The 26,333-nt window shown below is 42.4% G+C and overlaps 1 protein-coding gene across 1 annotated transcript in view; it reads left to right on the plus strand.

Moving 5' to 3' along the window:
• The first annotated feature begins 4,216 nt into the window (after nucleotides 1-4,216).
• Nucleotides 4,217-26,333, plus strand: part of LOC112559700 — a 68,541-nt gene continuing 46,424 nt past the window's right edge. Inside the window, exons 1-8 of the mRNA XM_025231034.1 lie at nucleotides 4,217-4,244; nucleotides 5,244-5,465; nucleotides 5,905-6,093; nucleotides 11,342-11,425; nucleotides 15,539-15,763; nucleotides 16,201-16,398; nucleotides 24,606-24,692; nucleotides 25,007-25,150. Of these exons, the coding sequence (XP_025086819.1) occupies nucleotides 4,217-4,244; nucleotides 5,244-5,465; nucleotides 5,905-6,093; nucleotides 11,342-11,425; nucleotides 15,539-15,763; nucleotides 16,201-16,398; nucleotides 24,606-24,692; nucleotides 25,007-25,150 (1,177 nt within the window). The remainder of the gene's footprint in view (nucleotides 4,245-5,243; nucleotides 5,466-5,904; nucleotides 6,094-11,341; nucleotides 11,426-15,538; nucleotides 15,764-16,200; nucleotides 16,399-24,605; nucleotides 24,693-25,006; nucleotides 25,151-26,333) is intronic.

Here is a 26,333-nt window from a genome sequence, read left to right on the forward strand (position 1 = left end):
ATATTCCTATCCCCTACACCAGACAGACTCTCATATAATTATGGTTCAGGCTTACATAGGAGTTACATTTATTGCAAATAGTAACGTTCAGAAATCACACGGACGAAACAAAACAAAGCAGAAACTCAGTCCGTTGGTCCTGCATGCAGGTGCACACAGTCGGCGGCCCGATGGAAGTTGAAAAAATCTTTCTGACAGGACATGCTTGTCATCGAAAAGAATTTCAGACACTTTCAGAAGTGTCTGCTTTTGCCATTCACTGATAAACTGTTTTAAAAGCAGATAAATGAGGACAGTGCGCTCTCTCTGTGGGATTAATAAAATAGCTGAAGAAATCTCTGGGAGACAAAAAAAAAAAAATAAAAAAAAACACAGTTTCCGGAGAAGGAAGAGGCACTGATGAGCCTTCTTTACGACAGCTTGAGTGTTGGGATCCCAGCAACGCCTCTTGTCGAAGATCAGGTATTTAGATGTAGGGATAATATTCACCTCCTTGTCATGGATGGCACTTATGGGACTTGGTGAAGAATGGTGACCAAATTAAATTCAATCTCTTTGGTCCTTCTCACAGTAAGTTGTAGGAAATTGTCATTGCACTACGAAATGTGTTCATCCAAAACTACACCATAGGTATTTACTGGCCTGCTTAGAAAATAGAAGTGAACAGTGCAGTGTCATCTGAGACTTTAACAAGATCTTGACCCTCGTGATTACTGCCACAGCTGTTGGTTTATACGATAAACAAGAGCAGGGATAAAACTCAACCTTGGTGTGAGCCAGTGCACGCTGCGATGGAATCAGAAAAAGTGGCGTTGACAAATGCTCGTTGTTGCCTCTCAATCAAAAAGGAAATTATCCATGCCACTAGCTGATGATGAAGGGAAAAACTCGTCAAGGAGTCTTCTAGCTAAGATATGTGGCTGGATAGTGTTGAAAACTGATAAGAAGTCAGCAAACAAGAATATGAAATATTTATATAGCGTATTTTCCCGCACGGAGGCGATGTAGTAAGCAGCAGGTAGTGATTGGTATCGCATGACAGAATGAATGGAGTTTACCCAAGTAACTACAGTCAAATCTCGCTACTATGCCACCTACCGGGACCGAGCAAAAGTGGCATAGTAGCGAGAGTGGCATAGTAGAGAGGGTTCGTGATAACGGCTTTATTTGCTCAAGTTACCCGTCAGTCCAAAGCTCTCAAGAATCGTCTGCTGGCGCTAGCTGTCTCCTCTCATTCTCCCCCTCACCTCTTCATCCTCCACCCCTCCTAACCACATCCGCGCACCTGCGCCCTGTCGCTAGTGGACCCCCTCCATCTCTCCCTCTGTCACGTGACTGTCACCCGGCCAGCGACCACCTCCCATCGCCGCCTCCACCCTCCCTGTGTGCGTGCTATGTTCCATCTCACTAACTGCGATGTCCCACACTACCATATACACTAATAATCGAGGACTGCGCGGAATTTCACAACTTGTGTCTTTTAACAATCACACAAAAGTGGCATAGTAGCGAGAGTAGGTGGTGGCATAGTCAATTTTTTTTACATTGAATTTATAGTCGGGACCGAGCAAAAGTGGCATAATACCGAGAGTGGCATAGTAGCGGGATTTGACCGTAGTCTCTTTTCCGAGATGAAGATAAGACAGAGAAAGAAAGCCCCGTGACCTTAACGTGCAAGGAATGGAAGCGTGACAGAACTCAGTTTTATGGGAAGTGGTGCCCAAACCTCACGGTTTTACCTTTAGCCTTTGAGGGGTCAGGTCTCATCCCAACCTGACAGCTGATCCATTTTAACACTGCTATCGGACCGGCAAGTTTGTGCTCATTCCAACACCACCTGGGGTTTGAAGCTACAATACTCTTTCAAGAAAAATGTCGAAACTTGTTTATATCTCTTGAATGTGTGTCGTTCCATCTCCAGAAAAGTTCACTGTTTGGAAGCCACACATCGCTAACCCCAAATTAATAATTGTATATCATTCTCGTAATATTTCTAGGTACTCATACTAGCAACAGATCATGCTCTCACAGAATTGCTAACAAGTGTTGTAACGAGAATGTTTCCGACAGGGTTTATTCGCCCTTGATAATCTATTCACTCTACACATCATTGAGATTTTTTACGTGAGAAAAAGTGAGTCTACTGTGCGGACGTAAATTATGAAAAAGCCTTTGATAAAAAAGATAGACTCTACCACTGACTTTGACTTTATTCAGTGTAGGTCATAGCTCTGAACTGAAAAGGGTGAATATGAAAACATAAAAAACATCTTTACATACATGTGAATAATAAATACATCCAAACTGTAATTTAATCAAGCTGGCGATACATTTAAATTTGTGCAAATGTACACATTGTGTAGAGGCAGACAGGTCTCTAGCTATAGCTATTGTCACCACATCAGTACACATGTAAGTATATGGTCAGATCCATATAATAATATATACACCTGTACATAAAATACTATCCTTACTACACGCTTAGTATCTGACAATGGACTAGAACTAGCTAAAAGTATAATATTGCTATAAAACAAAATTTTACTTTTAGTTGATGGAGTTTCTAAAATTCATTGCACTTTGTATGTAACTTGCTAGACCAGTGGTTCTCAAAGTATTTCAGACCGCCGACCACTTTACTTAAGTAAAAAAATATGGTGGACCACCAAGGCCTAAAAATCAGTCTGTACTGTGAATTTCAAATTTAAATTGCCGCATTTTTTTTTCGTTACAATTCAAAACTAAATGTCCTTCTGTGACAGTAGTATGGTAATAAGTTGACATAAACCTACCTACCTCGTTATTTGTAATCAAAATGTTAATGCGTGGAATGCAGTTGTTTTTGACGAGATATTAGGGTGGTAATATCTGGATCAATGTTGGAAAGTTTCAGTCTCGTCAGATTCCACGTTCAACCGACTTCTCTTGTTTGTTTTTAGTCCCACGAGAGTTGAACATCGAATCTCGCAGTAGTACGTTGTTGGCAATGGCAGTAGATGCTCCACAGCGATGTCAGCAAGTCCCCGGTACTCAGATCGTACATGAAGCCAAAAGTCTGTCAAACATTTCTCAGCAAACAACACTTTCAGCGAACCATCCAAAGCAAGTTCCACAAGACTATCAACATCCCTTGAAGACAGTTTTGTACTGACTGTTCAGCTGCACTCATCTTTTCAAATGGATTTCTGATCCATTCAGATTTTGTCTCGGGCTCTGGAAAATAAATTCTGAATTGCTCACGCAGACCACGTAGGTGTGATTTAAAGTTCGCAACAATCTGCTCATCAATTTCCTGCGGCGAAGTCACAAGAAAATCACTGAGGGTTGGGAACGAGTCCAATTCTCGACGATCGAGGCGATGACATCACAGCCCCAATGTTATACACATAGCCTTTACTTTGTCTGGAACGTGACAGATTGTGACAGATTGTGACATGTCTGCTCATTCACACTGCTAACAATGTCAGCCAGCTACGCCAACTGACCAAGCCATGAAAAGTCATGCATGCAATCCCACAAGTAGAAAGCTTGATCACACTCGCGCAAACAAATGTGAACCTCCTCGCGCAGTTCAAACAGACAAGTGAGCACTCTCCCACGCGACAACCAACGAACGTCTGTAAGAAAAAGAATCTTGATGTGTTCACTTCCCATCTCTTCACATAAAGCTTTAAAAACCTGCGCGTTCAAAGGGCGCCCTTTGATGAAGTTTATAATTTTTATTCATTCCTCCATTAGTCTTTTAAGATCGAAGGGCATTTTTGTTGTTGCGAGCTGTTCTCGGTGAATGCAACAGTGCGTTGCTGCTGCCAGTGGAGCAACTGTTTGGATGCGTGCGGTCAAGCCTTTGATCTTTCCCGTCATTGACGCAGCACCATCAGTGCTGACACCGACACATGGCGTCCAGTCAACTTTGTTACTCACAATGTAATTGTTCAGAATCTTGAAAATGTCCTCTCCAGTTGTATTGGTCGGTACAGACTTGCAGAAGGGAAAGTCATCATGAACAGCGCCTAAGAATTCCTACCTGACACATGCCAAAGGGTTTGCTTCGCTGGCTGTCAGTAAACTCATCAAGCTGAAGCGCCAAGTACTGACTTTGACATGTCTTGATAGCAGCTGACTCCACACTGTCAGCCATGGCTGTTATTCCACGTTTCACGGTGTCGTTTGAAAGAGGGACTTTGTTGATGGCATTTGTCGCCTTTTCACCAGCATGAGTTCTGTCATTAGTCTGGCAGCAGGTTTGGTCAAGTTCTCTGAAACAGTTGGTCTTTGCCGGTCTTTGCGGTCATCAGCGAAACTGTGTAGGATGCCTGTGTAGCCTCAGCGTTTTCATCGCCAGAAGCAACAAGGTGCAGCACTCCCTTATTTTGTTGCAGCTCTTTGCATTTATTCTCGAAAAACTCCAGAGGCTTATCAGCATATTGGCAGTGCTTGGATTCAAAATGACTTCAGTTTGGAGGGTTTCATTGCTCCATTGGCCAGAATTTCACAGCATAAAACACACTCCTTGCTTGCTGGCTGCCCTGTATACCTTCTTCACAAACTCCAGAAAGTACAGAAGTCTGCTGCACGTCTGGTGCTAAGAGCTAGAGAAGGGACGACGTCACTCCGCTACTTCGTGTTCTGGACTGGCTTCCCATCCGTTGTGGAATTCACTCGTGTCAAACTGTCCGTGCTGTTTTACTTTCTTTGCTGGCACCTGCCCTGATTATTTCTTTGGAATGCTCTTCGCTTACATCCCAGCTACACAACTCCGCTGGTCGTCTGATGATCGTCTCCTTACTCTTCCTGTCACCACAACAACAACATGTGGCCACAGGATGTTTAGTTATTGTGCAGCCAAACAATTGAACTCTCTCTCGCTTTCCATACCCGTCACCTACCCTCTATTGAATCCTTTACACGCACTTCTTTGTTAATCATTACTCCTAACACCTTTATTCATCATCAGTACTGTTGTTTATCTTTCCGTCTTTCTTGTGCTGTTTCTTTCTTCTTCTGTCTCTCGTATGTTGCCTATATTTCGTATTCTTGTTGTTAAACGCTTAGAGCATTCTTCTTAGGAGTGTGAGTATGCGCTATACACATTTGCAATTATTATTATTTTAACGTGTTCTTTCATAGGTTTCAGTAGTTGCAGTGATGTTGCAAACAGCTGAGTTATATTATGTGTAGGATGAATAAAATGCGTGTCAACATTTAGCAGATCTCCTGATACAGTGTGCTTTGTGTTGCAGGGAACGTCGCTCGACTAGGAACCTGCTCTAACAGCTCTGTGTCTAGGGGCGATAACAAAGATCGACATTGCTCTTGGATTATAAATGGAAATAAAGACGTAACTGATGGAAGCCGTAACTGCTTCTCTACTGCAGATGAGGTTACTAAGCCAAGTCGTTTGACAGTGATTCTGAAACACAGATATTATATTCACAAAGTGGTCATCTACGGACGTAGTAACGGTAAGAATCAAAATATTAAACACAATACAATAAAGTACAATAAATTTAGTCTGGGCTTATAAAATTACGACTATCAGACAACTGCAATGTCAGAGCCCTGGTAGCACTTTGTTCTCCTAGTGTAACGAATGGACTGCAAGTGTTTTTGTTCTACAGTTATTCACCATGCACCTCAGCAAACAGGTCTCTCCATCAACATAACGCAAACAATCTCACCACCTCCACAGTGCCTGTGACTAGTTGTTTGCTTTGCTGTAATTATGCTACTGAAATGTAGAATTATAGCCAGCTGTCACGTGGTTTTGACAAGTAGATGCGCACAAAGACATTGTGTGGTGTGGCATGATGTCTACTTGTATGTGTACGTGTGCGTCTGTATGCATGCATGTCATATTTTATAGATTTACTTCTGTTATTTAGTGTAGATGTATTTTTACAGATCTAGACAGAATGCCGCAGATTCAAGTCTTCTTCGATGGTGTACCAGTCTATAATGTCAGCGAAAAAAGTAATGTCACCATTTGGAAAATACCAGAAAACTCCCGTCGATATGCAAAAAATGTTCTTCTACATAAAGATAATACAACAACGTACAGGGACATAAGCTTGTGCGAGGTGGAGATTTACAGTAAGTTGACTGCACAACATGCCATGCATTCTTACCATCTTCCTTTGGCACTCACTCCAGCCTTCTTCACACACACACACACACTTTGTATGTGCTTTAGCCTGCTTCTAATCCTGAGTCTGCTACGGAGATTTGCAGCAGAAATGAAAACTTCGCTTTATTTTCGAGACGCTTACCACATGACTGATGGTGATTTCGACAGCTGAGTTCGGTTCACTAAGTTACTTTTTTTAGCTGCTACAACGGTCTAAAAAATGTCTTCGTGGTTTTTATTCTTTCCCACGTACACAGTCAGCAAAGGCGATGGAGGCGTCACCGACCTGCACGGCACTAATGCCAATCTGCTCCCGTCTGGCCCTGGGGCCACACAGTAACGCTTCTGTCTTGTCGTCGTTGAGTTTAAGACGATTCCTGGTCATCCACGCCTTCACCGCAACACAAGATTCAAGTCGTTGAAGCGCATACCTAGCCACTGCTGGGTCGGGGGAAAACTGTTTAGAATTTGTGTATCGTCCGCAAAGAACTGACGTCCCATCTGAAAGCGCTCAATTACCCGTCGAAGCTGTGAAACATATACCGAAAATAAGAATGGACCCAGACGGATCCCTGTGGTACGCCACACACCAGAGGAACTGCCTCAGAGCTTGCAGAGCCGACAATCACTCTCTGAGATCTCTCGGCAAGATAGGAGGCAATCCACTGCAGTGCAGCGCCCTGGATACCAGCCTCTGACGACAATCTCTGGAGCAGCAGGCGGTGGTTGATGGTGTCAAACGCACTACTCAGGTCGAGTAATACTAACAGCACTAAGTTGCCAGAGTTGACACTACAAAGAATGTCATTGGTCACACGAAGAAGAGTAGTTTCTGTGCTGAAGCCAGGACGATACGCTGACTGAAATTATCTAGGCAGCCATAAGTAATAAAATGGGTCATAAGCTGCTCGGCAACCACCCTCTCCAGTAGCTTGGAAATATATGATAAATTTGACACTGGACGATAGTTTTTACAGTCGGAGGGATCCAGGTTCGCCTTTTTCAACGAGGGCTTCACAACAGCCTGTTTAAAACACAATGGAACACATCCTGCTCTCAAAGTGGCATTAATAATGTCCAAGATGACAGGAAATAGAATGTCCAGAAGTTGAAGAATAAATTTAGTTGGTACAGGATCCACGGCACATGAAGTTGTAGTTGATCTCGCCACAAGTTTCCTCAAGTAACTCTCATCAATACACGTAAAAGAAGTCAGCGGAACACCAGCAAATGGCACAGAATAATCTGCCTCACACTCTGGCAACTCACAAGCTGCACTCTCAAGTCCAGCAATAATTTCCGTTATCTTATTAACAAAGAAGGAAGACAGCTGATCAGCAGCTGACTTGACATCCACCTCAGCAAGAACCGGACTAGTTCCGTTCTTACCCAACAAACTGTTCACAATGTCAAAAGTCTTTCTGGGATTTCCACTCGCAGCCTCTAGCTGCTCCTGCACGAATAGCGATTTAGCCTTTTTTACAGCACAAACATATTTATTTCTGGCTAACTTATACAGCTGTCTGTCAATCTCAAGTTTGGTCCTCCTCCACTTTTTCTCTGCCAGCCGTCTCTGTTTCTTGGCTTCACTCACCCCCTCACAAAACCACGCACAATCTGGTCTATCTACAACAATTTTGCTGACTGCAGGCGCATGCTTATCAAGCAGCTCTAGTCAAGTCTGATTATATAACTCTGCTAACTCATCAACATCTGTGGGAGGATCTAATAACAACTTTGACTGAAGCAGGTCTTCTCTGAAAGCGTTCAGGTCAACCTTCTTCAAATTTCTACACAAAACAGATGTCTTTCTACGCCTTGGTCGCGAAAGATCAGTCACCAAGGACTGCACAAAATGGTCTGAAAGCAAAAAATCCTCGACAACAGCTGACTTGACCAGTGACTCTGATGGCGCACGAATGATAACCCAGTCAAGAATGTGTCCAATTCTATGAGTTGGTTTATCAATCAGCTGACAAAGACCACGGCTATCCAAAGCCTCAATCAACCGCTTCACATCATTATCTTGAGGTCTATCAAAGTGAAAATTTACATCCCCCAAAATAAGAATCTTCTCCTTTGTGAGTAAACTGTCCAGCAGCATAGTAAAGTCCTCATGAAACAGAGAATCGGAAAGCTGATTCTTTTTCGATGGAGGAGGTCTATACAAACAAATGATCTCTAATGTCTGCTTGGCTAATGTCAGTCTTGCTGTTATGTACTCAAAGGACCTGTACTGTGTTTGTCTCTTCAACACTGTAAATTTCAAATGTACTTTAAATAAAACTCCAACTCCACCTCCACTCCTACCACTCCTGGGATTTTGTGCAAATGTATTCCCTGTGGCGTAAGGTCTTTGATTACTGATTCATCACCTATCTCCTTTAACCATGTCTCTGACAAGAAAAATACATCAAAGTCAGTATCCAACTCTAAATCATGAATGTCCACAGCCTTGTTGCAGACTGACTGCACATTTAAGTGACCAACACATTTACTTGTCACGTTTTTCGTTTCTATTGAAAGTCGCCCGCTCTTTGACAAAGGAAAATTCTCATTAAAATTGAGGTCACCTATATTTTTCCCACCATTTGTACCTCGTTTGGTGCCTGGGTGTAGTAGTGGTGGAGATTGACATTCGTCGTTTAGACCGTATTTCCTCAGCCGGCACTGAACTCTCCTACCTCTCTTTCGCTTTTATTTCTGATGGACGGTCGAGTCTTGAGGTAGGGTATTAGTTGGAAAGGTGGAGGTATCGTAATAGAGGGTCGCCGAAGTAAGAGAGAGTGCGAGAAGGTACTCACGGCTATACAACATAGTGGAGGTCCGCCATGTGAGAATTAAAAGTGAGACTAAGTTTTAGAAAAAAAGAAAACAGTACGAGCAGTAGGAATCAGATCTCAGGTAATGGCGGAGAGCGTAACCGTTACAGTGAAATCCACAGAAACAGAAAGCAAGGCAATCACAAGCAGTTAGAACAGCAACAAAGTAAACTTTAAGAGAAACAAATACAACTTGTAACTAAAAGAAATCTAAGGATATGGAAGAGCAAAGACGTTGCACAAGAAAGGAACAAAATCACCGGAGAACAAAGCAACTCAGCCTGTCAGGCGCAGCCTCGTTTCCAATCCCATAGATTCACTTCATCTGAGGTTGAGCAGATGGACTGCAGATGGCACGAACGATTTTATGTGCATGTTGTTTTGACATGTAAGCATGGCACAGCGTTTACCTGAGCTTAATAATACAATTTCTTTCGTTATTACATGCTCAGGTATTCGGGTACTGGATGACGCAACTTCCCATATTGCACCATCGCACGACGCATAAAGGAATTCCTAGGAGGCGCCATGGCTTGGTGCACAACTGGCCGACACGGTTAAATAAGAGAAAAGTTCCTGCCGACTTGGATAGTAGAGTAGATTAGTGTAGTCGGTTGGTGTGGATTTACCATCATGTCAGCGTCGCTAGGCAGTTACAATAGTAACTAGGCGACTAGTACTTGAGAAGAGCTAACAGGTTAAGTGGGTAACGACTTCCCAAGAAACAACGGCATTCAGAGACAAGCTATCTAAGTGAAGGGACCTACTTGCTAACAGCAAGGAAGAACGGGAGGATTCTTACCCTGCGCCGTTAGTGTGTTCCACTACCGTAGGGTGGAAAGAGTGAAGCAAGGTCTCGACTGACAGAAGGTTTAGCTGCTAAGTCTGTCGCCTGCTTAGGCAAAGCTAGTGACCGGTCGTGGTGGGGTGTAGAGACATTTTCCACCATCACCCATCTTCCACCGAGCTATCATGTAACATTAGGTTGTTAATTAGGGTGTGTCCGTGTAAAGTGAATATCGTTTAGCGTGTAAGGACGAGCAGTGACTCTAGCTGTTAACATTCATCAACAGGAATGTTCTATTTAATGGTTATATGTTCTGTGCAGTGTATCTCTATTCCTTTTTTCTCCCTCACTGACCCTTTCACCTATAGTCTTTTTCAACCAGTCATCTCCCTACCACACATACAATTTTTACCTTTTCTACTTTCTGTCTGCAGTGGTTTTTCCTTTGTCTTCTTTTTCCTATCATACCTTTCTTTTGCTCTAACTCTTTTCTCCGCAGCTTCCTTTAGGCCCCCTGCGTTTGTCGTGCATGGCTATCCGTGTCGCAGGATGTCCCTGATGGGTTGCGGCCCATCATACCAACACACCTCTTTGGCCCAGTCTTCTCCTAGATAGGAGGAGGATGTGGCCCACATCAACCAACCGGCTGGTCATGTATTGCCCTAGCTTTGCTTGAAGGTTCAATATGGTCTTCATATTCGGAGGGCCAGAGTATATTTTGTTGACCCTCCCATCACGGTGACCGCACACAGAACCCTCAACTCAAGGGACGTCATTAGGTGTCCTGACCTTGCAGGGATAATAGAAGTTGACATTGTCAGAACTGGCATCCCTGGGGGTCACAGCTGTCCAGAGTCCACATCAAGAAGGATGAAAAGTCAACACCAACTTACACTCTTTTTCTCACATTCCCAGAGGACGTTTCTTGACGGACACTAAAGACTATGGACGAGCCGACAGTCAGTCATGCAAGAAACATACGCGTTATCAAACAGATGAATCTATGAGATACAAACATGAAATAAGTTCAGAGATAATGAACTCAGTAGTGAGTAAAACAGTACTCTTTATTATGCAAGATCTTTTTTAGATATTGGTTATGAGGCCGTTTGTAAAGGCTTTGAACGTAGACACAGTTTGAAGAAAAAGAGGGAGCGATGTCTGTGTGGCCTGAGAAGGAGAAGGAATTTCTCCTATTTGATGTAGGGCACAGGGAGCAAGACAACACAAGCAGACCGAGAATACTGACTCGGGTGATAGGGCACCATGAGGTCAAAGAGGTATTCTCGGTTATCAACAGCTATCAATAATAACAGAGAATACTCGAGCCAGATTACAGTTTTTGTGTAAACAACTGTGTGTGAATATTAGTGTATCAATTATTATTATTTTCCGACTTATTAATGAGACCAATGCGAGTGTTGCTGCAGGCAGCGTCGTACGGACTGAGGTGATCCCAGGTAATGTTGTATAATGGTGAAACGTAGAATAATGGGGCTTCTGTTTGTTGGTTGTTTAGATCAGTAAGAACTACTACTTTCTTATTAATTTTTTCTGTTGTTTTTATACTGCTATAAATATATACCAATGAGTGGATGGTTTCAGCGTGCAATGAAGGGTTTTTTGGTCCACGTTGTGACAGACCGTGTGGTGCCAGGAGGTGCAAAGAGTGCAATGGCGCTTGCCTAGGTAACTGGTTTATTTTTAATGTAAATTAATTCAAATAAATCGTAGTGTCGATGTAGAATTATATGGTTATTGCATGAAAACGAAATTAGAGTAAAATGTTAACAACTTATTATTTTGCTTTAAAAATGTCTTTAGTGACAAATGACAAACTGAAGGAAACATAGTAAGCAATTACTGTTTAGCTGACATGATTGTACTGACTGCAATCTACTTCTCTGGTATGCAACGTTATGATGCCATACAAATAAAATGTTTTTTAAAAATTCATCCATGAAGGAAATTTTAAGAAAATAAAGCACAAAGAAATATACTTCATAGCCCAAAATGATTACGCAATAAAAGTGGTACTGTTTCACTTTCAGCCATAGATAATGGTACAGCAATGACAAAATGCAAGCCGTTAGTACATAAGTAGCAATGGTAGTGGTGTCAACACACGCACATATGCGGAGACATGATTTAATAACAATAATAATAAATGCAAAATTTGTAAAGCGCAAACTCACACTCCATTGCTTGTATCGGTGTGTATTAAACAGATCTGTCTTTCTTCTTTCGGTTCTGCCAACTCTGCTTCTACAATTTTATTTCCTCTTCTTCACTTCGTCCAGCAGGACGACATGATTTGGACATCAGTTGCCTTAACGTCTTAGACTCCGTATAGCGGACTATTCAGAAAGAAAACTTTGACAAATCCCACCTAGTAAGCATACATTAAATCTGTGTTGTACCAGAACACTGTATATAGCGTTTGACAGCCAGTGTTTTGGGCACAGTCACGTGTTGTAAGCAGCGGAGAAAATGTCGCGTGGAATCATGGGAGTACACGCATCCACAAGAACAGCAAATATTTATAGTTATGTAGCATAGGTGTTTTATAAACTGCAAATGATTTTAAAATATCGGACCTAGCGATAAGACAAATATAACAAAGTCTTTGAAACATGCTTGTTTGTGAGGACTGTCAGTATCTACGCCGCCAAGGTGCGCAAGTAACATTTTGAGGTGTTCATCAGTGGGCTTGTGACGCGCAGTGGTAGAGGTCTATCTTACATGTTTATAAAACATTTATTTAACATTTTTGTTTTAAAGGGTGTATTTTCTAACACTTGAAAAATGCTTTAAACTTGTTTCATTTTTAAATGTTTTTTTGGTTAATGTTTTTAAATTGTTTCTAAAATGCTTCTAAAACTTTAACCTTATTACAGCCATGTAAGCGCTTTTTAAACGTTTTTAAAATGTTTCCATGCTATCTGGGTCTTTATCACCCGTCCCAAAAAAATCCCATGCTCAAATAATCAGTGCTACATTTTCTTCTCACTTGTTTTGGGTTGTTTTCAATGCTGGAATGACGCCACTTCTTGTGTGTACCACTTCTGTTCTTCACAGCTTGTATGATGCTGTCTTTGTTGATATTATCTTGAGCAGAAGATGAAAATATCAGTCAGGTGCGTCTTCCACTTCCTGGCTAATGTCTTGTGCTTTGCAGCTCGTAAGCCTGTCAGTAGAACAGATGAGTGATTGATGTGGATCACAAATGACCTCAGTTGCATCTTTTCCTCTCTTCTGCATCTTGTTTGCACTTTCACAGCATCCGGGGATTTACGTCTGAAGGTCCCTGATTTCAGCCAGCATCCATAATAACGGTTCGGCTTGAAAATACTGAGAAATAATACTTGGAAAGAGGTCTTCTCGCCAGCACGCAGATTTAGAAAGTGGTCAGCCTTTCTTACTAGGGGGAAGTTGTCTTTGCCTGCCTGCCTGGTCCCCTTTCATGTTTGACGGATTCAGGGAAGCTGGCACATACTAAAACTCTTCAACAGAGCCGTCCTGTTCAGGTAGGCGTGTCACGCGTCACTGTTGAAACTTGATGGCCGCCTGCCTTGACCATCTTGTCAGGCCATTATCAGGTGCGGCGGTAACTTGACTAGCTAACGGTTGGGTGTCCCACACAAACTTAACTGAATTTTTCTACAAGCCTATCTGGCGATTTAAACGTCACTTTGCTGACATATGACGACTGTCAGCCGCGGACCACCTGACTTATACCCGTGGACCACACCTTGAGAACCACGGATGTAAGCGGTCCGCGGTCACAAGTCTACTGATTCCAGGGCGCTGATCTTTTTTTCCTGAACGATGAAGCAGCTTCGGAAGCCTTCGGAAGCGACCTTGCACACTTCCCTTCTAAACCAACCTCCGCTTCACTCTTTGACAGCTATGAAACTTGTTCTGGGGGCTAATTCTACAACTTTTAAATACTATGAAGGGTGACATAAAGTGAATTGCGACAGGCAAAATAGCTCAAGGCCTTAAACTGATGACAGGTCAAAGTAAAATCACTGAGGGCCCATCCAACACAAGCGAGACGATGTTTCTACAAGTACGTTAGATTACAAAGCTTCGTGAGCTTCTCCTCTGTAGGCTAGTGGTTACGAACGAAGATTGATGTTTGAAACCCTTCCCCACTTTCTTGTGGCCCAGTACTCGGCCCTCTTCTGTTCATTCTCTATACAAATCATTTCATCTTGCATCCAGTCTCACAACGTTTCTCATCAATCATATGCTGATCACACAGCTGTACTGCTCCACTCCACCGGCTGAATCTCACTCTACTAACATCGCCATAGAAGTCTGTGTCAGCGATGTCCAGGGCTGGATGGTAACAAACAAACAAACTTAAACTCAACGATGATAAAAATGGAAGCCCTCCTGTGCTCGAGAAGAAGAAATTACTCATCGCTCGTTTGTCCGTAAAATCACATCAAGGTGGGCGAAAGCAACATCACCTTTGCATCATCTGAGATTCACTGTCACTGCAGACATGAAACTTGATAAATAAGTTACATTTGTCTGTCAGTCTGTCTGTCTTTATGAGCTACCCAAGATTAGGGCCACATTCTGTCTACGCGCGCTACCAACACTCTTGTCTGTGCCTTTGTTCTTTCTCATTGCTTGCTGGCTGCCCTGTATACCTTCTTCACACACTCCTTGCTTGCTGGCTGCCCTGTGTACCTTCTTCACAAACTCCAGAAAGTACAGAAGTCTGCTGCACGTCTGGTGCTTAGAGCTAGAGAAGGGACCACGTCACTCCGCTACTTCGTTTTCTGGACTGGCTTCCCATCCGTTCTGGAATTCACTCGTGTCAAACTGTCCGTCTGTAACAGGGTTAGATGCGGTTCTCTTCACCAATCTTTCACAACAACAAAACGCAACACTTTCGTGGGTTCTCGATCGCTTTACTCCAGCGCCAGTCGATGGTTCTGGCAATGGTAAAACTCTACACAACACACTAGCGCTCTCGGTGGAATCTCCTTCCACCTCTCCGCTGTCTCCTCACTGCCCTCTTCACCCAACCTTCACGCTCCACTCCCCACAAACATCCCCGCGCACCTTCATCCTGTCGCTAGTCGACCCCCTCCCGCTCTCCTTCGGTCACAGGGTCGTCACCCTGCCAGTGATTACCCCCATCTCCAGCCTGTACCTTCCCTGTGTGCGTGTATGTGCGTGCTAAGTTCCATCCTACTCATATGCTATGTCCCATACTAGCATACGTGTGTGTTTTACTTTCTTTGCTGGCACCTGCCCTGATTATTTCTGTGGACTGCTCTTCGCTTACATCCCAGCTACACAACTCCGCTGGTCGTCTGATGATCGTCTCCTTACTCTTCCTGTCACCACAACAACAACATGTGGCCACAGGATGTTTAGTTATTGTGCAGCCAAACAATTGAACTCTCTCGCTTTCCATACCCGTCACCTACCTACTATAGAATATCTTACACGCACTTCTTCATTAATCATTACTCCTAACACCTTTATTCATCATCAGTACTGTTGTTTATCTTTCCGTCTTTCTTGTGCTGTTTCTTTCTTCTTCTGTCTCTCGTATGTTGCCTATTTCGTATTCTTGTTGTTAAACGCTTAGAGCATTCTTCTTAGGAGTGTGAGTATGCGCTATACACATTTGCAATTATTATTTTAACGTGTTCTTTCATAGGTTTCAGTAGTTGCAGTGATGTTGCAAACAGCTGAGTTATATTATGTGTATGATGAATAAAATGCGTGTCAACATTTAGCAGATCTCCTGATACAGTGTGCTTTGTGTTGCAGTGAACGTCGCTCCACTAGGAACCTGCTCTAACAGCTCGATGAGTTCACATTCTGATTTTGCGGGCAGCACCTGCAATTTGTATATAAATGGAAATACGACAACATTTTTTTCTAAAAAAGTAAATTGCTTCGAAACTGGCAACCAGAAGAACCCTGAGTCTGTCAGCGTGACTCTGAGACACAAATATGCCATTCACAGTGTGGTCCTCTACTCACGTGCTGATTGTAAGAATCAAAATATTAAACACAATACACTAAAGTACAATAAATTTAGTCTGGGCTTATAAAATTACGACTTTCAGACAACTGCAATGTCAGAGCCCTGGTAGCACTGTTCTCCTAGTGTAACGAATGGACTGCAAGTGTTTTTGTTCTACAGTTATTCACCATGCACCTCAGCAAACAGGTCTCTCCATCAACATAACGCAAACAATCTCACCAGCTCCACAGTGCCTGTGACTAGTTGTTTGCTTTGCTGTAATTATGCTACTGAAATGTAGAATTATAGCCAGCTGTCACGTGGTTTTGACAAGTAGATGCGCACAAAGACATTGTGTGGTGTGGCATGATGTCTACTTGTATGTGTACGTGTGCGTCTGTATGCATGCATGTCATATTTTATACATTTACTTCTGTTACTTAATGTAGATGTATTTTTACAGGGCAAAACAGAATGAGGGGTGTTGAAGTCCACCTCGATGGTTTTTCAGTCTATAAAGTCAGCGACGCAGATGAGGAAACGATCATCTACGTGAATAACTTAAATCTTCGAGAGGCAAGCACTGTTACTCTCGTTAGAAGAAACGAAAGCACAAGGTATGATCGGCCGATGATAAACTTGTGCGAGTTGGAGATTTACAGTAAGTTGACTGCACAACATGCCATGCATTCTGACCATCTTCCTTTGGCACTCACTCCAGCCTCTACACACACACACTTTGTATGTGCTTTAACCTGCTTCTAACCCTAAGTCTGCTGTAAGGGGATGTGACTCAGCTACACACTACCTTGATATTTGTTGTGATGTGTTCATTTATATTTAGGTAATTACATCGGTGGCCATCATCTTACGGCCAGGTACCTGCAGAAATTTTTTTTTCGTTTCACAGGAAAGCGCGGATTTTTTTGTATCAGCTATTTAGCCCTTGAATGAAGTTTTAAAGAATGGTTTTACTTCACTTGTCACACTATCGGTTGCCACAGAAACAATCCAAAACGGCGCCCAAACAAACATTTTAAAAAACTTATAACTTCGTCAATTTTGTGAGTAGACTTAAAATTATAATTTCAAATAGTTCCCAAAAAGACAGATCTATATTTCGATGAGAAAAGATTTTGCAAAATCGTCTCAGTTTTTGTTTTTACTGTATTTTTTTCTAAAATTCGGTGTTAAATTTTAAGAAATTTTGATTTAAGACGATATAACTACCAAGCTACTAAGTATTTCTTAAAAAAGCCCTCATAGAAATGTTTAAATTTCGATGAGAAAGGATATTGCAAAATCGTCTTAGTTTTTTCGGTGTTACATTTTAAGAAATTTTGATTTAAAACAATATTTTTTAATGAAATGCTTAAATATGAATAAAGAAAACTTCAATCAAATTTTAGGCCTGTATCAAATGTCAGAGCAGCTACTGAAGTAGCAGTATTAGTAGGAAACACTTTCATCTTTCTTAGCCTTCAGTTGCAGGGTGATGGGATGAACATCAACATATAATCAACATATAATTCTTTCATTAAAGAAATTACTTCAAAAGCTGATAGCCTATTCATAAAATCTAGAGATACATCATTGAGTGAATATGAGCAGTTGCTCATGTCCTGTTCCTCTGTATGCTAGGATTATTTTATGAATTACCTCTGTAGTCACATGGATGGTTGATTTTTGTGGCTAGGTGTTTCTTATTTTCTGTCAAAGATTTCTGGGAAAAGCACTATAGCTGTCTGGCCTTTTAGGGGGCTGACAATGATGTGCTCTCTAGACACTGAATGGCTTCAAACTTGACTAGATAGCAGTTTTCATTGTTTGTCAGGAGTGTTGTACATAATTGTCTTCACATTCTGTTTGTTTCCATTTGGTTTGAGTAAGACAATCCAGCCCCCACCCAACCTTTGTTGTCTATGCAAATGATGTAAAGCTCTGATTCCTTACATTCCAGACAAAGTACATAAATAACTAGCATTGCAAGTTCACTCAAATTTGTAAATGTTCACATCCAGTCCTGATTACTACGGAGATTTGCAGCAGAAATGAAAACTTCGCTTTATTTTCGAGACGCTTACCACATGACTGATGGTGATTTCGACAGCTGAGTTCGGTTCACTAAGTTACTTTTTTTAGCTGCTACAACGGTCTAAAAAATGTCTTCGTGGTTTTTATTCTTTCCCACGTTGTATTTTGAGAACAAATGAGCGTCTGATAGGCACAGTGAACATTAAATACATAGCATTAATGTCTCAGAAAGAAAATATCCCAGAACTAGCTTTGAGTTACTGTCGACATTTGCTTACTTCTGGAAGCCATGGTAATCAGGTGACTGACAATGACAACGACAACTTTATTGGTCCCAGTGGACAATGCAAACATGGAAAGGTGTTCTAGTCCCAAAAGTAAAAGCTCGAAATAAAAATAAGAAATAAAGTTTGCTGCAAGATGCAGCGTTACAAGATTAGCTAGTTTAGTTGATTCCTTGTTGCTCCCTTGAGGAGGATAGGGCCACAACAACACTTCACCAGCGGACTCGGTATAGCCCCTTCAGTTGGGACCAGGTGGTTTCATTGTCCTTTGCCTCGCTCTCTACTGTTCTTTTCCAAGTCTGCTTTGGTCTCCCAACTCTCCTCTTACCTTGAGGGTTCAAGTCAAGTGCCTGCCTGGCCATGGTGTCACCTGGTTTGCGCAGGGTGTCCTATCCAGCCCCATTGGCACTTTGTGATGTCTTGGCTAGTGACATTCTGCGTTCTCTTCCACAGGCTGCTGTTGGAGATCTTTTCAGGCCATCTTATTCCCAGAATATGGCGTAGGCATCGGTTGGTAAATTCTGCAACTTGTTGTTGATGGTATTTGTCACTTTTAAGGTTTCAGAACCATACAGCAGGACAGCCTTCACACTGGTGTTGAAGATGCAGGTCTTACTGCTGAAGGATAATATTCAGGACTTCCAGATGGGGCGAAGGCTGGTGAAAGCATGCCTGGCCTTGTTGATGCAGCTTTTGATGTCATCATCCGCTCCACCGTCCTTGTTGACAATACTCCCAAGATACCTGAAGCGGTCTGTTTGTAGGATGTTCTCTCCTTGAAGTTGGATTAGGAGTTGCTGCTTGTTGCTGATTCTCATCACTTCGGTTTTCTTTCTGTTGACCTTTAAGCCAGTCTTCTCCACTTCATCTGCTAGCTTAAGTCCACAAAAGTTATCTAGAGGGAGGACTTCATCGTTTTGTTGTGGTCTTGCCGTCTTTGTCTTTCACTGGCTTGTTTGGGTTAATGTTCCTGCCTGACAGAGTTCGTGTTATTTCATATAGTCACTTCATGTTTCCTTGTATAGCTGCTGTCTCTGCTTCCTCTGTCAGTTCAAGGATGAATCTTTTCTAGTCCTCTCTGACAGACCTCCTCACTTGGCGGTTGGCTTCCCAATATTCAGCTCTGAGATCTTCTTTCTCTAGATGGTCTTGACACAGGTTGAGCTTCGGTTTCAGTCCCTTTCTTGGTTCAATCTTTTCCCAAGTCTCTAGGGTCATGCATTCCTTTTACGTGTTTTCTTTCCCTCTTCCCTATAACATATGTACAGTTTGTTTTCTAAATTCTCTTAGAGGGTTGACCAGGGTTCTTCCACTGATTCTTCTGTCAGTCTTGAAAGGGCCTCATACTTATTCTTAACTTCACAGTTTTCAATTTCCCTTCTTTCCTTCTTCTTGAGGTTTCAACTATTGAACTTGTGGTGTGTTTTGCCTGGTGTGTTTTGGATCAGTGAATGACTTCAGCTTAATCTTGAAGACCTCCACTAGGAGCTGGTGGTCTGAAGCAACATCTGCACCTCTCCTCACTCAGACATCTTGAAGACTCCGTCTCCACTTTCGTGCAAGTGTTATATGGTCAATCTTGTTTTCTGTCTGGCCATCAGGGGAAGTCCAAGTTGTCTTGTGTATATTCTTGTGTGGGAACGCAGTGCCACCTATGACATGGTCATTGAAATCGCAGAAGTCTGTGAAGAGCTGCCCGTTTTCGTTGCAGGAGCCGACGCCATGTCTTCCCGTGTTGGTGTTATCATCTCCCCCTTTGGCATTTAAGTCTCGCATAATGATCCTCAGATCTCTTCTTGGTGTGTGGTCAAGCAGAGACTCTAGGGAACTGTAGAAGTCTTCTTTTTCCTCTTCCTCTGCTGCATTTGTTGGGGCATAGCATTGGATGATGGTGATCTTCCTTCCATTGGCGTTGAATCTTGCTGACATGAGCCATGGTGAGACTGGTTCCCAGGCCATCAGAATCATTGGTGCCTCTGTTGACATCAGCAGTGCTACTATCCTGGTTCTTGACTTGGTCGTCAAAAGATGAGTTGGCAAGCTGGCTTCCCTAAGGCTTTCACCAGCATACGTCATAACCTCTGTTCGAGAGGAATCTTCGCGACCAGTGGTACTGTAGCGGTTTCTGTAACAGCTTTTGTATTTACATGAGTGGGTTGTTAGGCCAAAGCAAAACCCCCAACCTGGAGGGCCAGGGTGCAACATTTTAGTCCGGCCTCTCCCCTGACAGAGCTGTTGGGCTTGGTTACACCTGCCAGGAGCACAAGGCTCCCACCGACATGGCTCTGTGGATCGACAAGGCGCGCAAGCCACCACATCACTACAAGGCAAGTTGCACCAACTGGTGGTGGAGCGTTAAAAGATGTCAACATGAAAAATATTAGCAAGTAAAAAAAGTCAAGTAACAATTATATATATATAAAACAAATAAACTTAGCAAGAATGCTCATGTGCGCACCTACAACATCACATACCACTGACACTTGATGATGATGATGTCGATTTGTAATGCGCAGGTATCCATTCAGAAGAATGCTCATTGCGCACAAAAAAAAAAAAAACAAAGGAAAAAAAAAATAAAGTGAACAAATATATAAAACACCAGGAAAGTAAAAAATAGAGACAGAAATGTTTCTTGGTTGTTTAAGACTGTTTTGAAAGAAACAGATGGGTCTTCAGCCTTTTTCGAAACGCGGTTGGTGAGGTGATGGTGGAGAGTGACGATGGCAGAGCATTCCACAGCTTAGGTGCCGCGTGTTGGAAGGCCCTGGCTCCAGTGCGCTTCTTGTTGGTGTCTGTCACTGCAGGGAGACAGAAGTGTGACTGGGAGCCTGAGCGCAGGCTACGTGACGGCTGGTACGGAGGAACTATTTCTTGCAAATAGTCAGGAGCAGTTTTAGACATGCAGGACTGGGCAATGGAAAGTACTTTGTGGTCAATGCGCTTGTTCATTGGGAGCCAGTGAAGGCTCTGTAGGATAGTTGTGATGTGCTCAGTGGACGACTTTGCACGGGTGACAATCCTGGCGGCTGCGTTTTGAACTCTTTGGAGTCGATCCAGCTGAGTAGCAGGTATACCCCACAATGCACTGTTACAGTAGTCCAATCGTGATGTGATGGTAGCCACAGCAAGTGAGTTTGCAGCAGCTTGAGTCAGCATGGGCCGTAGTCTACCTAAAGTCCTCAAAACGTAGTAGGACTTTGCCACAACAGAACTGACATGGTTGCACATGGAGAGCTCTGCATCAATAAACAGCCCTAGGTCCCGTACACAGTCAGCAAAGGCGATGGAGGCGTCACCGACCTGCACGGCACTAATGCCAATCTGCTCCCGTCTGGCCCTGGGGCCACACAGTAACGCTTCTGTCTTGTCGTCGTTGAGTTTAAGACGATTCCTGGTCATCCACGCCTTCACCGCAACACAATGATTCAAGTCGTTGAAGCGCATTCCTAGCCACTGCGGGTCGGGGGAAAACTGTTTAGGATTTGTGTATCGTCCGCAAAGAACTGACGTCCCATCTGAAGAGCTTGCAGACCGACAATCACTCTCTGAGTCTCCCAATCCACTGCAGTCTGGATACCAACGACATGGAGCAGCAGGCGGTGGTTGATGGTGTCAAACGCACTACTCAGGTCGAGTAATACTAACAGCACTAAGTTGCCAGAGTTGACACTACACAGAATGTCATTGGTCACACGAAGAAGAGTAGTTTCTGTGCTGAAGCCAGGACGATACGCTGACTGAAATTATCTAGGCAGCCATAATTAATAAAATGGGTCATAAGCTGCTCGGCAACCACCCTCTCCAGTAGCTTGGAAATATATGATAAATTTGACACTGGACGATAGTTTTTACAGTCGGAGGGATCCAGGTTCGCCTTTTTCAACGAGGGCTTCACAACAGCCTGTTTAAAACACCGTGGAACACATCCTGCTCTCAAAGTGGCATTAATAATGTCCAAGATGACAGGAAATAAAATGTCCAGAAGTTGAAGAATAAATTTTGTTGGTACAGGATCCACAGCACATGAAGTTGTAGTTGATCTCGCCACAAGTTTCCTCAAGTAACTCTCATCAATACACGTAAAAGAAATCAGGGGAACACCAGCAAATGGCACAGAATAATCTGCCTCACACTCTGGCAACTCACAAGCTGCACTCTCAAGTCCAGCACTAATTTTCTTTATCTTATTAACAAAGAAGGAAGACAGCTGATCAGCAGCTGACTTGACATCCACCTCAGGAAGAACCGGACTAGTTCCGTTCTTACCCAACAAGCTGTTCACAATGTCAAAAGTCTTTCTGGGATTTCCACTCGCAGCCTCTAGCTGCTCCTGCACGAATAGCGATTTAGCCTTTTTTACAGCACAAACATATTTATTTCTGGCTAACTTATACAGCTGTCTGTCAATCTCAAGTTTGGTCTTCCTCCACTTTTTCTCTGCCAGCCGTCTCTGTTTCTTGGCTTCACTCACCCCCTCACAAAACCACGCACAATCTGGTCTATCTACAACAATTTTGCTGACTGCAGGCGCATGCTTATCAAGCAGCTCTAGTCAAGTCTGATTATATAACTCTGCTAACTCATCAACATCTGTGGGAGGATCTAATAACAACTTTGACTGAAGCAGGTCTTCTCTGAAAGCGTTCAGGTCAACCTTCTTCAAATTTCTACACAAAACAGATGTCTTTCTACGCCTTGGTCGCGAAAGATCGGTCACCAAGGACTGCACAAAATGGTCTGAAATAAAAAAATCCTCGACAACAGCTGACTTGACCAGTGACTCTGATGGCGCACGAGTGATAACCAGTCAAGAATGTGTCCAAGTCTATGAGTTGGTTTATCAATCAGCTGACAAAGACCACGGCTCTAAAGCCTCAATCAACCGCTTCACATCATTATCTTGAGGTCTATCAAAGTGAAAATTACATCCTCCAAAATAAGAATCTTCTCCTTTGTGAGTAAACTGTCCAGCAGCATAGTAAAGTCCTCATGAAACAGAGAATCGGAAAGCTGATTCTTTTTCGATGGAGGAGGTCTATGCAAACAAATGATCTCTAATGTCTGCTTGCTAATGTCAGATTCTTGCTGTTATGTACTCAAAGGACCTGTACTGTGTTTGTCTCTTCAGCACTGTAAATTTCAAAATGTACTTTAAATAAAACCTCCACCTCCACTCCTATATGTTTTTGTTAATGTATCCGTGTAAGATTACTGATCATATCTTTCAACAGTCTCTAGAAAAATTCATCAACAGTATTTAAATATGTCCACAGCCTTGTTGCAGACTGACTGCACAGTCTTTTTAAGTGACCTAACACATATCCTTGTCACATTTTTGTTTCTATTGAAAGTCGCCCGCTCTTTGACAAAGGAAAATTCTCATTAAAATTGAGGTCACCTTTTTTTCCCACCATTTGTACCTCGTTTGGTGCCTGGGTGTAGTAGTGGTGGAGATTGACATTTGTGGTTTAGACCGTATTTATATAGGTCCTTGATGGGCTGCGGCCCATCATACCAACACACCTCTTTGGCCCAGTCTTCTCCTAGATAGGAGGAGGATGTGGCTCACACCAACCAACCGGCTGGTCATGTATTGCCCTAGCTTTGCTTAAAGGCTCAATGTGGTCTTCATATTCGGAGGGCCAGAGTATATTTTGTTGACCCTCCCATCACGGTGACCGCGCACAGAACCCTCAACTCAAGGGACGTCATTGGGTGTCCCGACCTTGCAGGGATAATAGAAGTTGACATTGTCAGAACTGGCATCCCAGGGGATCACAGCTGTCCAGAGTCCACATCAAGAAGGATGAAAAGTCAACACCAACTAGCACTCTTTTTCTCACATTCCCAGAGGCCATTTCTTGACGGACACTAAAGACTATGGACGAGCCGACAGTCAGTTATGCAAGAAACATACGCGTTATCAAACAGATGAATCTATGAGATACAAACATGAAATAAGTTCACAGATAATGAACTCAGTAGTAAGTAAAACAGTACTCTTTATTATGCAAGATTTTTTTAAGATATTGGTTATGAGGCTGTTTGTAAAGGCTTTGAACATAGACAAAGTTTGAAGAAAAAGAGGGAGCGATTTCTGTGTGGCCTGAGAAGGAGAAGGAATTTCTCCTATTTGATGTAGGGCACAGGGAGCAAGACAACACAAGCAGACCGAGAATACTGACTCGGGTGATAGGGCACCGTAAGGTCAAATAGGTATTCTCGGCTATCAACAGCTATCAATAATAAAAGAGAATACTCGAGCTAGATTACAGTTTTTTGTGTAAACAACTGTGTGTGAATATTAGTGTATCAATTATTATTATCTTCCGACTTATTAATGAGACCAATGCGAGTGTTGCTGCAGGCAGCGCCGTACGGACTGAGGTGATCCTAGGTAATGTTGTATAATGGTGAAACGTAGAATAATGGGGCTTCTGTTTGTTGGATGTTTATATCAGTAAGAACAACTACTTTGTTATTAATTTTTTCTGTTGTTTTTAACTGATACATATATATATATACACCAATGAGTGGATGGTTTCAGCGTGCGGTAAAGGGTTTTTTGGTCCAAGTTGTGATCGACCATGTGATGACAAGTGCGCAGAGTGCAAAGAAAAGGAGAAATGCCTCGGTAACTGGTTTTATTTTTAATGTAACTTAATTGAAATAAATCGTAGTGTCGATGTAGAATTATGTGGTTATTGCCAGAAAACGAAATCAGAGTAAAATGTTAACAACTTATTATTTTGCTTTAAAAATGTCTTTAGTGACAAATGACAAACTGTTATTTACTACACCTCTTATAGCTTCGTGAGGTTATTGAATAAATTGCTTTAGTGCATTTCTGATAGTACTATGCATTTGGAAAGCATATACTTACCATAAGTCGTTATCTGTCAAGACAGGCTTTCTGATAATCTTTGTTCGCACACGTCTCGTTAACAGAATGTTATGAGGGATTTTGGGGAACAAACCTCTGCCCCAACAAATGTGGTCAAGGGTGTGAGTCCGGCAATTGCAGCATCGCAAACGGAACCTGTCAATGTCGAAAAACACAGGGACAACACTGGGAGCCTTCAAATTGTGAAAGTAAAACTACATTTATAGGAGAAAAAACAACCTTTTCGTGCATCACAGAACTAATACAAAACGACTTTAAAGACACAGTCACGACCCTTCACGCCCCACCCCGACACACAAACACACTGACGATCTGACGTTTAGCTAAGCAGTGTTCTCAAATAACCTTTATCTTACTGTTGGCTTTATTTACTGCGGCCTACACATTTGACCCTTGACAAAGTTTATTGTGACGAAGATTTTGAGGTTTAGGCGATTGTCTGTCTAGAGACCCTTCTTTATTCAGCAAATGCCGAGTTGGGACAAAGTGCAAGTGAAGACATACAAATACACAGACAATAATAAATGATTTCCTGTGTGTAACTGTACACTAAATATCTTGATTTAAGACTACATACCACTGAAATTTTCAGTCTAAATAAAACATCTACGTTTACATTGAAAAATGTACATGTGTATGTAAGAACTTACCATTAATTTCATGTACTTATAATTTAGGCAAAATATTACTGAAGGTTGTTTTTCCTCCTGTACTCCGGTGAAAGTAAGATGCTGCATGTTTTACTTACAGCTTAGAGAAAATATTGCTAAAATAATAGTTTTTTATCCTTAAACTCAACGTGAAAGTGTTATAGTACCTGCGCGTAAGCAGAGACTGAGGTCAGTGGAACAAGATTGTTACTAATCTCAGCTTTACAACATCATTGGCGAATTCCTCTAAGAAACCGTCCGAAAAATGTTCGCTTACTTTAAAATGTTGCTACATTACACACATCATGTGTGAACATCTAAGTTATCTGATTGCCAGCTCTACAATAGTCAGTATAACAGTAAATGGCAGCGCAGTTATCTTCAAGGTGCAAAGAGTAAATCGTCGATAAATTATTACTTGATTACCGTTGCTGCAAATGGATGTTCTAATATCTTGTGCTTCATTTCCTGTTGCCAATATTTTTCCATATACTGCTCAAAGAAACTGTTGTCTAATTTTTACCTCATGATCAGCTACACTTTGTAAAGTTTAACGAGCAAATAGCGCTATCCCGGGGTGCGTACTGTCCTTTTAGGTACTTATAAGTTTGTAGAGTTGGGGGAGGGCAAAGTGAAGCTCTCAAAGTGCGCATTAGTCGCGAAAAGGTCATGATACATTGACCCCAGGCCCTTATTAATTTGTGTTTTGTGTAAATTGTTG

The sequence above is a fragment of the Pomacea canaliculata genome, linkage group LG3, assembly GCF_003073045.1.
Source record: "Pomacea canaliculata isolate SZHN2017 linkage group LG3, ASM307304v1, whole genome shotgun sequence".
Lineage (NCBI taxonomy): Eukaryota > Metazoa > Mollusca > Gastropoda > Architaenioglossa > Ampullariidae > Pomacea > Pomacea canaliculata.